Here is a 14,074-nt window from a genome sequence, read left to right as displayed (position 1 = left end):
GCTTCACAGTGTAGGCAGGTCAGTTGGTAAATCACGTGGGTGCTTTCACACGTGGCTCTGCCTTTGATCGTGTACACCTTCCGGGTTACAGGACTGGAATAGGTGGTGGTGGGAGGGTGCATGGGACAGGTTTTACACCGGGGGCGGTTACAGGGGTAGGAGCCAGAGGGTAGGGAAGGTGGTCTGGGGATTTCATAGGGATGAACTAAGAGATTGCGAAGGTTAGGTGAACGGCGGAAAGACACTCTTGGTGGAGTGGGGAGGATTTCATGAAGGATGGATCTCATTTCAGGGCAGGATTTGAGGAAGTCGTATCCCTGCTGGAGAGCCACATTCAGAATCTGATCCAGTCCCGGAAAGTATCCTGTCACAAGTGGGGCACTTTTGGGGTTCTTCTGTGGAAGGTTCCGGGTTTGAGGAGATGAGGAAGTGGCTCTGGTTATTTGCTTGTGTACCAGGTCGGGAGGGTAGTTACGGGATGCAAAAGCTGTTTTCAGGTTGTTGGTGTAATGGTTCAAGGAATTCCGGACTGGAGCAGATTCGTTTGCCACGAAGACCTAGGCTGTAGGAAGGGACCGTTTGATGTGGAATGGGTGGCAGCTGTCATAATGGAGGTACTGTTGCTTGTTGGTGGGTTTGATGTGGACGGACGTGTGAAGCTGGCCATTGGACAGGTGGAGGTCAACGTCAAGGAAAGTGGCATGGGATTTAGAGTAGGACCAGGTGAATCTGATGGAACCAAAGGAGTTGAGGTTGGAGAGGAAATTCTGGAGTTCTTCTTCACTGTGAGTGAAGAACCTTCCACAGAAGAACCCCAAAAGTGCCCCACTTGTGACACGATACTTTCCGGGACTGGATCAGATTCTGAATGTGGCTCTCCAGCAGGGATACGACTTCCTCAAATCCTGCCCTGAAATGAGATCCATCCTTCATGAAATCCTCCCCACTCCACCAAGAGTGTCTTTCCGCCGTCCACCTAACCTTCGCAACCTCTTAGTTCATCCCTATGAAATCCCCAGACCACCTTCCCTACCCTCTGGCTCCTACCCCTGTAACCGCCCCCGGTGTAAAACCTGTCCCATGCACCCTCCCACCACCACCTATTCCAGTCCTGTAACCCGGAAGGTGTACACGATCAAAGACAGAGCCACGTGTGAAAGCACCCACGTGATTTACCAACTGACCTGCCTACACTGTGAAGCGTTCTATGTGGGAATGACCAGCAACAAACTGTCCATTCGCATGAATGGACACAGGCAGACAGTGTTTGTTGGTAATGAGGATCACCCTGTGGCTAAACATGCCTTGGTGCACGGCCAGCACATCTTGGCACAGTGTTACACTGTCCGGGTTATCTGGATACTTCCCACTAACACCAACCTGTCAGAACTCCGGAGATGGGAACTTGCCCTTCAGCATATCCTCTCTTCTCGCTATCCGCCAGGCCTCAATCTCCGCTAATTTCTAATTTCAATTTGCCGCCGCTCGTACCTCACCTGTCTTTCAACATCATCTTTGCCTTTGTACATCCGCCCCGACTGACATCTCTGCCCAAACTCTTTGCCTTTACAAATGTCTGCTTGTGTCTGTGTATATGAGGATGGATATGTGTGTGTGTGCGAGTGTATACCTGTCCTTTTTTCCCCCTAAGGTAAGTCTTTCCGCTCCCGGGATTGGAATGACTCCTTACCCTCTCCCTTAAAACCCAAATCCTTTTGTCTTTCCCTCTCCTTCCCTCTTTCCTGACGAGGCAACCATTGGTTGGGAAAGCTAGATTTTGTGTGTATGTTTGTGTTAGTTTGTGTGTCTATTGACCTGCCAGCGCTTTTGTTTGGTAAGTCTCATCATCTTTCTTTTTAAATATATATATATATATATATATATATATATATATAGACACACACACTCCTGGAAATTGAAATAAGAACACCGTGAATTCATTGTCCCAGGAAGGGGAAACTTTATTGACACATTCCTGGGGTCAGATACATCACATGATCACACTGACAGAACCACAGGCACATAGACACAGGCAACAGAGCATGCACAATGTCGGCACTAGTACAGTGTATATCCACCTTTCGCAGCAATGCAGGCTGCTATTCTCCCATGGAGACGATCATAGAGATGCTGGATGTAGTCCTGTGGAACGGCTTGCCATGCCATTTCCACCTGGCGCCTCAGTTGGACCAGCGTTCGTGCTGGACGTGCAGACTGCGTGAGACGACGCTTCATCCAGTCCCAAACATGCTCAATGGGGGACAGATCCGGAGATCTTGCTGGCCAGGGTAGTTGACTTACACCTTCTAGAGCACGTTGGGTGGCACGCGATACATGCGGACGTGCATTGTCCTGTTGGAACAGCAAGTTCCCTTGCCGGTCTAGGAATGGTAGAACGATGGGTTCGATGACGGTTTGGATGTACCGTGCACTATTCAGTGTCCCCTCGACGATCACCAGTGGTGTACGGCCAGTGTAGGAGATCGCTCCCCACACCATGATGCCGGGTGTTGGCCCTGTGTGCCTCGGTCGTATGCAGTCCTGATTGTGGCGCTCACCTGCACGGCGCCAAACACGCATACGACCATCATTGGCACCAAGGCAGAAGCGACTCTCATCGCTGAAGACGACACGTCTCCATTCGTCCCTCCATTCACACCTGTCGCGACACCACTGGAGGCGGGCTGAACGATGTTGGGGCGTGAGCGGAAGATGGCCTAACGATGTGCGGGACCGTAGGCCAGCTTCATGGAGACGGTTGCGAATGGTCCTCGCCGATACCCCAGGAGCAACAGTGTCCCTAATTTGCTGGGAAGTGGCGGTGCGGTCCCCTACGGCACTGCGTAGGATCCTACGGTCTTGCCGTGCATCCGTGCGTCGCTGCAGTCCGGTCCCAGGTCGACGGGCACGTACACCTTCCGCCGACCACTGGCGACAACATCGATGTACTGTGGAGACCTCACGCCCCACGTGTTGAGCAATTCGGCGGTACGTCCACCCGGCCTCCCGCATGCCCACTATACGCCCTCGCTCAAAGTCCGTCAACTGCACGTACGGTTCACGTCCACGCTGTTGCGGCATGCTACCAGTGTTAAAGACTGCGATGGAGCTCCGTATGCCACGGCAAACTGGCTGACACTGATGGCGGCGGTGCACAAATGCTGCGCAGCTAGCGCCATTCGACGGTAAAACACCGCGGTTCCTGGAGTGTCCGCTGTGCCGTGCGTGTGATCATTGCTTGTACAGCCCTCTCGCAGTGTCCAGAGCAAGTATGGTGGGTCTGACACACCGGTGTCAATGTATTCTTTTTTCCATTTCCAGGAGTGTATATACACTCCTGGAAATTGAAATAAGAACACCGTGAATTCATTGTCCCAGGAAGGGGAAACTTTATTGACACATTCCTGGGGTCAGATACATCACATTATCACACTGACAGAACCACAGGCACATAGACACAGGCAACAGAGCATGCACAATGTCGGCACTAGTACAGTGTATATCCACCTTTTGCAGCAATGCAGGCTGCTATTCTCCCATGGAGACAATCGTAGAGGTGCTGGATGTAGTCCTGTGGAACGGCTTGCCATGCCATTTCCACCTGGCACCTCAGTTGGACCAGCGTTCGTGCTGGACGTGCAGACCGCGTGAGACGACGCTTCATCCAGTCCCAAACAAGCTCAATGGGGGACAGATCCGGAGATCTTGCTGGCCAGGGTAGTTGACTTACACCTTCTAGAGCACGTTTGGTGGCACGGGATACATGCGGACGTGCATTGTCCTGTTGGAACAGCAAGTTCCCTTGCCAGTCTAGGAATAGTAGAATGATGGGTTCGATGACGGTTTGGATGTACCGTGCACTATTCAATGTCCCCTCGACGATCACCAGTGGTGTACAGCCAGTGTAGGAGATCGCTCCCCACACCATGATGTCGGGTGTTGGCCCTGTGTGCCTCGGTCGAATGCAGTCCTGATTGTGGCGCTCACCTGCACGGCGCCAAACACGCATACGACCATCATTGGCACCAAGGCAGAAGCGACTCTCATCACTGAAGACGACACGTCTCCATTCGTCCCTCCATTCACGCCTGTCGCGACTCCACTGGAGGCGGGCTGAACGATGTTGGGGCGTGAGCGGAAGACGGCCTAACGGTGTGCGGGACCGTAGCCCAGCTTCATGGAGACGGTTGCGAATGGTCCTCGCCGATACCCCAGGAGCAACAGTGTCCCTAATTTGCTGGGAAGTGGCGGTGTGGTCCCCTACGGCACTGCGTAGGATCCTACGATCTTGGCGTGCATCCGTGCATCGCTGCGGTCCGGTCCCAGGTCGACGGGCACGTGCACCTTCCGCCGACCACTGGTGACAACATCGATGTACTGTGGAGACCTCACACCCCACGTGTTGAGCAATTCGGCGGTACGTCCACCCGGCCTCCCGCATGCCCACTATACGCCCTCGCTCAAAGTCCGTCAACTGCACATATGGTTCACGTCCACGCTGTCGCGGCATGCTACCAGTGTTAAAGACTGCGATGGAGCTCCGTATGCCACGGCAAACTGGCTGACACTGACGGTGGCGGTGCACAAATGCTGCGCAGCTAGCGCCATTCGACGGCCAACACCGCGGTTCCTGGTGTGTCCGCTGTGCCGTGCGTGTGATCATTGCTTGTACAGCCCTCTCGCAGTGTCCGGAGCAAGTATGGTGGGTCTGACACACCAGTGTCAATGTGTTCTTTTTTCCATTTCCAGGAGTGTATATATATACAAGCAACTCACACACACACAGCTGCACACACATAAATTTGGTGCCTCCTGAAATTGCTGCCTGAGGCATACACCCTGGTTTGCCCCCCCCCCTCCCCCCCCCCCCCCAGATCTGGGCCTGACATAGCTGTAGCCCCTGACAGAGATAGTGCAGAGACAAGAAACAAAGACTCATTGTCTAAGTTCAGGACAGTGAAGATAGTGCAAACATAAATAGGGGAATGGAGAGTACAAACATATGATAGCCAACTTAGAACTTATGTTCTGGGCTAACATTCTGTAAAATATGAACTGTAGGAACAGCTCCTTTGCTGCAGCCAGACTTTAGCTGCACAGCAATTCAGTGGGCTCGATTACTCCAGGAGGAGATGAGTGTAGCAGCAGGGAAACAAGCCAGAGGGCCTGCTGCCAAAATCTGAATGCTTACTGAAATCTTCAACCTCAGCACTTACACCATGCCAGTAGCTAACCACATCTAGGGCACTGGGGGCAATAACCAGCATTTTGACAGCACTTGATGGCCCATGTATGTGACCTCAACCACAACAAGATCTGTCTCTTCTTGTCTGTACCACAGGTACTTCAAGTACTATCCACTCCTGTGGATCCCGTCTCCTCTGCAGAAAGTATAGGATCTGTCATTATCCGCCCACTTGACTGCAAGCGGCATGTCAATGGTAGATCTAGGTGTCCTTTACAGGGTGAATGGGGACCAGGGAGGACTTATGGTGTTGTACCAATCCCCCTAACGAACAAGCCTGAGGTGCTGTTTTTCACTGAAACTGAAACTGAGCCAGTGGGACACACTTCACCTGTTTTGAGGAAACCTGTTTTGTCTGGTGTCAGGAGGAGGCAAATGCAAAAGGGTAGGTGTCTATTAATTGTCGGCAATTCAAACATACAGTGAATGATGGTACTCCTTAGGAAAATGGCAGCAAGGGACAGGAAAGGACACCGGGTGCACTCAGTGTGTATATCTGGGGGCTTATGCATGTCAAAGAGGCTATTCCAACAGCCATCAGGAAAACAGGGTGCAACAAACTGCAGATTGTGATGCATGTTGGAACAAATAATGCCTGTCTGGAACAAATGATGCCTGTCATATGTGACCCGAGGTCATATTTGGATCATTCCAGCATCTGGCAGAAAAAATTGCTCATGGAGTTTCAATGAAGCTCACAATTTGCAGCATTGTCCCCAGAAGTGATCATGGCCCTTTGGTTTTGAGTCAAGTGGAAGGACTGAACAAGAGACTTTGAAGTTCTATGACAAGCTAGGCTGTGACTTCCTGGACTTGCACCATAGGGTGCACAACAGGCAGCTGTAGGGTAGCCGACTGTGTGTGCGATGTACACAAGGGTTTTTTTAGATTAGGCAATTCTCCATCCAATCCAGATAATGATAGCTGTAGGAAACCCAGAAGTATCACTGTAAGATCAAAACAAATGCCTCCCACATGTGAGAGTATTAAAATCCTAATGGTAAACTGCAACAGCATTTGCAACAAAGTGCCAGAGTTTGAAATGGTCATTAAAAGGAGTGAATCTCACATAATACTAGGTCCAGAAGGCTGGTTGAAATATCAAACTGATAATGGTGAGATTTTATGGGAAAATTTAAGTGTATATTAAAAGGACAGGCAAAGGGAGATGGAGATGGTCCATTTGTCACAGCAGACAAGAAACTCAGATCTACAAAGATCGAACTTGAAGCTGCATGTGAGATTGTTTGGGCAAGACTCAGTATCAGAGGTGGGCATAAATTGATAATTGGATGCTGCTATCACTCACTAGACTCACCTCCTGATGTAGCCAAAAACTTCAGAGAAAATTTCAATTCAATTGTACATAAGTTCCCAAGTCATACTGTAATCATCAGCGGAGGCTTTAATTATCCAACAATTAATTGGGAAAATTACTGTTTTTTTAATGGTGGATGTGATAAGACATCCTGTTAAACATTACTAAGTGCCTTCTCTGTAAACTATTTGGAACAGAAAGTTAGAAACCCCTTTCATTCTGGAAATATATTGGATCTAATGGCAACAAATAAACCTGACATCTTTGAGGATGTTCACAGTGAAACTGGTATAGTGACCATGATACTGTTGTGGCAACAATAATTAGCAAAGCATGAAGGACAACTAAAACAAGCAAAAAGATATATATGTTCAGTAAACTAGATAAGAAATCAGTAGTGTCATATGTCAGTGAGGAACTTGAAACTTTCAGCACAGGTCAGGAGCATGTAGAGGAACTCTGGCTCAAGTTTAAAAGAATAGTTGACCATGCACTGAATGGATATGTACCCAGTAGAACAGTCCATAATGGGAGGGAACCTTCATGTTTTACAGTCACTGTAAAGTAACTTCTAAAGAAACAGAGATTACTGCATAATAGGTGTGAAACAAAGCACAGGGCTATAGATAGAGAGGTGTTGAATGAAATGCATTTGGCTGTTAAGAGAGCAATGTGTGATGCCTTCAATGACTACTGTGACAGAATATTGTCTCATACATAAAGACTGTTAGTGGCACCAAAGTTAGTGTCCAGTCCCTATCGAATGAGAAAGGAACTGAAACTGAGGGTAGCAAAGCAAAAGCTGAAATGCTTAGCTTTGTTTTCAAATGTTCATTTACAAATTAAAACCAAGGGGAATTGTACCAAATTAATGCTTGTACCACTGAAAGGATGAATGAAACAAGTATTAGCGTCAGTGGTGTTGAGAAACAGTTGAAATTGTTAAAATTTAACAAAGCTCTGACAGGGTCCTACGGAATCCCTGTCAGCTTCTGTATTGAATTGGCAGATGAGTTAGCTACTCTTCTAACTATAATCTATCATAGATCCCATGAAAAAAGAAACTGTGCCCAGTTCTTGGAAAAAGGCACAGGTCACTCTTGTCTACGAAAAGCATAGTAGAAGTGATCCACAAAACTACTGCCCAATATCCTTGATATCAATTTATTGCAGAATCTTTAAACATATTCTGAGCTTAAACATAAGAAGGTATCTTGGATAGAATGACCTCCTAAATGCCAAACACCATGGACTTCAAAAACGTCAATCATGTGAAACCCAACTCACAATTTTCTCACACGACATAAAGAAAGCTTTGGATCAAAACAATCAGATAGATTCAGTGTTTCTTGATTTCCAAAAGGCATTTGATGCTGTACCATGCCTGCGCTTATTGTCAAAAGTATGATCATATGGGGCATGAAGTGAAATTTGTGATTGGACTGAGGACTTTTTGGTAGGGAGGAGACAGCATGTTATGTTGGATGGAGAGTCATTTTCAGATGTAGAATTAACTTTGGGTGTACCACACCAAAGTGTGTTGCGACCCTTGTTGTTCATGCTGTATATTAATGACCTTGCAGACAATATTAATAGTAAAATCTGCCTTTTTGCAGATTATTCAATTGTCTATAATGAAGTACTATCTGCAAGAAGCTGCATAACTATTCAGTCAGATCTTGATAAGATTTAAATGTAGAGCAGAAATTGGCAACTTGCTCTAAATGTTCAGAAATGTAAAATTTTGTGCTTCACAAAAAGGAAAAATGTAGTATCCTATGACTATAATGTCAATGAGTAACAGTTGGAATCAGCTGACTCATACAAATACCTGTGTGTAACACCTTTTAGGGATATGAAATAGAATGATCATGTAGGCTGCATTGTGGTTGAAGCAGGTGGTAGAGTTTGGTTTATTGGTAGTATACTGGGGAAGTGCAATCAGTCTACAAAAGAGATTGCTTACAAATCACGTGTGCGACCAGTTCTAGAATATTGCTCAAGAGGGTGGGACCTGTACCAGATAGGACTAACAGGGAATATACAGAGAAGGGCAGCACAAATGGCCAGAGGTTTGTTTAATCTGTGGGAGAGTGTCAAAGATATTGAAGGAACTGAAACCACAGACTCTTGAAGACAGACATAAACTATCCTGATAAGTCTATTAACAAAGTTTCAAGAACCGACTGTAAATAATTGCTTTAGGGGTACACGATAATCCCCTATGAACCACTCACATAGGGATCATGAGGATAAAAGTAGAATAATTACTACTTGCACAGAGGCATTCAAACAATCATTCTTCCCATGCTCCATATGTGAATGGAACAGGAAGAAATCCTAATAACTGGCTCAATGGGATGCACCCTCTGCCATGCACCTCATGGTGGTTTGCAGAGAAGAGATGCAGATGTAGATGCAGATGTACAAAAACTGGCTGTCCATCCAGGCTGGGCACATCAACAGAGCAGGACTCTGAATCGGCATCAGCTGTGTGTTGCTTCTGCTGTGAGCCCACCAGCATCTATCAGTCATCTCATTGGGACCTCCTGCTTGGGTCCAGGCACAGCCTGGATGGGCTGGAGGTCAAGTTTACATCCTCTCAGTTCTGAACCACTATGGTCTGTCAGCATCTGCCACCGCCTCTGACTCACCAGTCCTGGGTTCAGTCCTGGGCCACAGCTATCCAGTGCTGGGACTGCACTCTGGCCCATTCTGACCACAGTTACGAGAACATAAGTGTGCTCTTGGTACTGCACAGGGCCTAGTGATGCTCAGTTAGAAAAGTTTCCACCGTGTGACATCAATGAAACCACTGACACTGGCACACCAGCCATCCCCCCTGAGTTGTCCCCCTTGAGTTGTCGACCTCTACCACCACCCGCTTCTGTGGACATTGCATCAATATCCGTCCATCCCAGAAATAAATTGTTTGTCACCACTGGCTGCCTAAAACTTCTGTACCAACTCCTAATCTCCGCTAGAGAACCACTCGCTCACACCCATTACCCCACTACACTGTATTTAATTGATTTAGAAGCTTGGCATTTCTAATATATAGTTTCTGCTCAATGTGATTCTCTTCTACTAGTATGAGTAGTTCAGTCATAACCATATCACACTTAAAGTAGTAAAGGAGTTTTGCTATTTGGGGAGCAAAATAACTGATGATGGTCAAAGTAGAGAGGATATAAAATGTAGACTGGCAATGGCAAGGAAAGCGTTTCTGAAGAACAGAAATTTGTTAACATCGAGTATAGATTTAAGTGTCAGGAAGTCGTTTCTGAAAGTATTTGTATGGAGTGTAGCCATGTATGGAAGTGAAACATGGACGATAAGGAAGAGAACAGAAGCTTTCTAAATGTGGTGCTACAGAAGAATGCTGAAGATTAGATGGGTAGATCACATAACTAATGAGGAGGTCTTGAATACAATTGGGGAGAAGAGGAGTTTGTGGCACAACTTGATGAGAAGAAGAGACCGGTTGGTAGGACATGTTCTGAGGCATCAAGGGATCACAAATTTAGCATTGGAGGGCAGCGTGGAGGGTAAAAATCGTAAAGGGAGACCAAGAGATGAATACACTAAGCAGATCCAGAAGGATGTAGGTTGCAGTAGGTGCTGGGAGATGAAGAAACTTGCACAGGATAGGGTAGCATGGAGAGCTGCATCAAACCAGTCTCAGGACTGAAGACCACAACAACAACAACAACGGTGTTTAACTGCATTTCAAACAACATTTATTGGAACATGTGAGGCAATACTGACCCTACAACTTATCTTAGAAGAAAGATTAAGGAAAGGCAAACCTACATTTCTAGCATTTTTAGATTTAGAGAAATCTTTTGACAATGTTGATTGGAATACTCTCTTTCAAATTCTGAAGGTGGCAGGGGTAAAATACAGGGAGTGAAAGGTTATTTATAATTTGTACAGAAAGCAGATGGCAGTTATAAGAGTCGAGGGGTATGAAAGGAAAGCAGTGGTTGGGAAGGGAGTGAGACAGGGTTGTAGCCTATCCCCGATGCTATTCAATCTGTATATTGAGCAAGCAATAAAGGAAACAAAAGAAAAGTTCAGAGTAGGTATTAAAATCCATGGAGAAGAAATAAAAACTTTGAGGTTGCCGATGACATTGTAATTCTGTCAGAGACAGCAAAGGACTTGGAAGAGCAGTTGAACAGAATGGACAGTGTCTTGAAAGGAGGGTATAAGATGAACATCAACAAAAGCAAAACGAGGATAATGGAATGTAGTCGAATTAAGTCGGGTGATGCTGAGGGAATTAGATTAGGAACTGAGACACTTAAAGTAGTAAATAAGTTTTGGTATTTGGGTAGCAAAATAACTGATGATGGTTGAAGTAGAGAGGATATAAAATGTAGACTGGCAATGGCAAGAAAAGCATTTCTGAAGAAGAAAAATTTTGTTAACATTGAGTATAGATTTAAATGTGAGGAAGTCGTTTCTGAAAGTATTTGTATGGAGTGTAGCCATGTATGGAAGTGAAACATGGACGATAAATAGTTTAGACAAGAAGAGAACAGAAGATTTTGAAATGTGATGCTACAGAAGAATGCTGAAGATTAGATTGGTAGATCACATAACTAATGAGGAGGAATTGAATACAATTGGGAAGAAGAGGAGCATGTGGCACAACTTGACTAGAAGAAGGGATCGGTTGGTAGGACATGTTCTGAGACATTGAGGGATCACCAATTTAGTATTGGAGGGCAGCGTGGAGGGTAAAAATCGTAGAGGGAGACCAAGAGATGAATACACTAAGCAGATTCAGAAGGATGTTGGCTGCAGTAGGTACTGGGAGATGAAGAAGCTTGCACAGGATAGGGTAGCATGGAGAGCTGCATCAAACCAGTCTCAGGACTGAAGACCACAACAACAACAACCCTTTTCATTTATATGGATTTACTTTGCCCTTCAGAATTAGTTGAGATTTATGTTAAACATCTGTGAGCCTGAATAACATCTCGTCACCCCTATCCAGGTCATATGCGGCATTTTTCCTTGTGAATAGACTGCACAGAAGATGAAGAAGTTCTTTCTCATTCGGAGATAGGTTTCTTCTAGTAACTTGAATCAGCCAGAATCCGTTCATAAAATTCCTGTGTTTAACAGCTATCACATTTCTTCTTAGGATTACCAGATTCCTTGTGTCTTATTTTGCAAGCAATACAAACTGCTGGGGCTGCATCCTTCTTGCAGTCTTTCATACATTACTTCTCCTCACAGTGTAAGCAAACCTTTTCTGTAGCCATACAGAACTTAGTTATACATCTGTCTCTACAACTGATAAATTCTTGTACTTTTAAATAATATTGTAGAAGAATGGATCTAAATTCAGTGTATATTTGACCTCTATTACAAGAAATTTCCTCAGTTTTGAGCTGAATTCAGTGCCATAGTGCACCTTGGCTCTGTCTTTGTGGTTTGTTCCGATCTTTGTCTTAGTTTTTATTCAAATTTGTGTCTACTAAAATTGTTTCCCATATATGTTCAGCTACCTGATACCCAATATATAAATCAGTCCCATGGCACAGAGGAGTGTTGATGCATAGCAATTTTTAACAACATTTGTCAGAAAGTTAGTGCTGAAAAGACAATTGTAATCCTTTCTTCTAATGAATTGTTCCTCTGACTTCTCCACCATGTCGGAAAGTGGCAGTAACAAAACTGGTGGAGCAAGTGTCTTATGGCAACAAAGAATATTTATTTAATCTGGACTTATTGTGGAATAAGCATGTTATGCAGTTTTGGAGTTTTATCACAATTCAATTGCTTACTATCTACTAATTGGCTCATTAATCTTGTTTCATTTATTCAAATATAAAATGACTTAAAGATGGTCACTTGACAAAACGGGTTGTCTGTGAATACGTTACAGCAGTTGGTGGAGGTTCCATGATGCAATTTTTTAAATATGTGGAAGTGGTGCAGTACTGTTTGCGTTAAATATTTTAGATAATCTTGTATTCAGTATGAGATTTTCACTCTGCAGCAGAGTGTGCACCGATATGAAACTTCCTGGCAGATTAAAACTGTGTGCCGAACCGAGACTCAAACTCGGGACCTTTGCTTTTCGTGAGCAAGTGCTCTACCATCTGAGCTACCCAAGCACAACTCACGCCCCGTCCTCACAGCTTTACTTCTGACAGTACCTCATCTCCTACCTTCCAAACTTTACTTTAATCTTGTATTGGTTATAGAAACTAATCATGTGTGGGATGGTCCTAATAGTGACAGTAGATCTACAGCTGAATACAAAACATAAGTAGAAGCAAAATACTGGCTTTGAGCAATCAGAAGAATTTAAAATGTCAAGTAACACAAGCATCTTCCTAATTAAAAATAAGGGAAAGAACATTTAGAGTAGTAGAAGTATTCATTGAAAATCAGAGCCACAGGAGTGGAAAGCATTGCAGACAAAGACCAAATTTGATATGTTTAAATAAAGCTGCTGAGAATGTGCACAGAACTAAAGAGACAAGAGATAAAATGACACATGCTCCTGAATCAATGCCAATGAAAGACTACACTGTGATCCACTAACTTTGCATGCCAGAGTTCTGTTAGCTTGAAAATAAAACCAAGCTCTTCCTCTGTTTGTCCACAGTTTAGCTCCACACTGGTATGAACTGAGATTTATTGTTTGCCCTTCCACATTACCATTACTCCTTCTACTCACCTTACTCTCTAATGAGTTCAGATTTATTCAATCTCTTATTAATGTTATATTTCACATATATATCTTAATACATACACTTGAACATCCAAGTTTGAATGAAAGGACTAAATCTGTATTTGGGCAAACAAGATTGGTATCCACTCATCAGCTCCCAAAACTCAAACAAAACCAGTAAAAAGCAGCAACTTTCTTTGACACTCAAAGACAATACATCTCATGCTTTTAGAACCTGGAGATTCCCCATGAAGTAATTTTCCAGTATATTGCAGTGTTAGTGACATTTATTTTTTCTTTTCTTCTTGTTACATGGTTTTATAAGGAAGATGTTATGTGAAGGAAGCGAGTTTAATCTCTGTTAAGTGTAATTTACATTCTCTTCATGGAACAGTAAACTTATTTTTTGTTTACATAATATTGTTAATTGACTTCCCTTTTTTTATTACAGGGAGGAATATATATGTTTCACCTGTTTGATACATATTCAGCAGGCATTTCACTTCTCTGTTCTGCACTGTTTGAAGCAATTGCTGTTTCTTGGTTCTATGGTAAGTATGAACAAAGAATGTTTAACATTCTCACAAACCTTAAAATTCAATATTTAGGAAAGATACATATGAATTTTGAGGTATAATTGTCTAATAATTGTATTCTTCAATTTTTCAGGATTGGAGCGATTCTCTAGGGATGTTGAAGCAATGCTTGGCTCAAAACCAGGCATTTACTGGAGGATATGTTGGAAATTCATAAGTCCCTCCTTTATTGTGGTATGTTTAGTCTAAGAAGATATTTTAGCTAATGATAGTATGTG

The 14,074-nt window shown here is 44.4% G+C and overlaps 1 protein-coding gene across 1 annotated transcript in view; it reads left to right on the top strand.

Moving 5' to 3' along the window:
* The window catches only part of LOC126092398 (sodium-dependent noradrenaline transporter-like), a 456,764-nt gene that overhangs the window by 415,082 nt on the left and 27,608 nt on the right, over positions 1 to 14,074 (top strand). Inside the window, exons 10-11 of the mRNA XM_049907971.1 lie at positions 13,712 to 13,811; positions 13,930 to 14,030. Of these exons, the coding sequence (XP_049763928.1) occupies positions 13,712 to 13,811; positions 13,930 to 14,030 (201 nt within the window). The remainder of the gene's footprint in view (positions 1 to 13,711; positions 13,812 to 13,929; positions 14,031 to 14,074) is intronic.

The sequence above is a fragment of the Schistocerca cancellata genome, chromosome 7 (assembly GCF_023864275.1).
Source record: "Schistocerca cancellata isolate TAMUIC-IGC-003103 chromosome 7, iqSchCanc2.1, whole genome shotgun sequence".
In the NCBI taxonomy this organism is placed as follows: Eukaryota; Metazoa; Arthropoda; class Insecta; order Orthoptera; family Acrididae; genus Schistocerca; species Schistocerca cancellata.
Note: the sequence above shows the minus strand (reverse complement) of the source record. Positions and strands in the feature narration are given on the sequence as shown.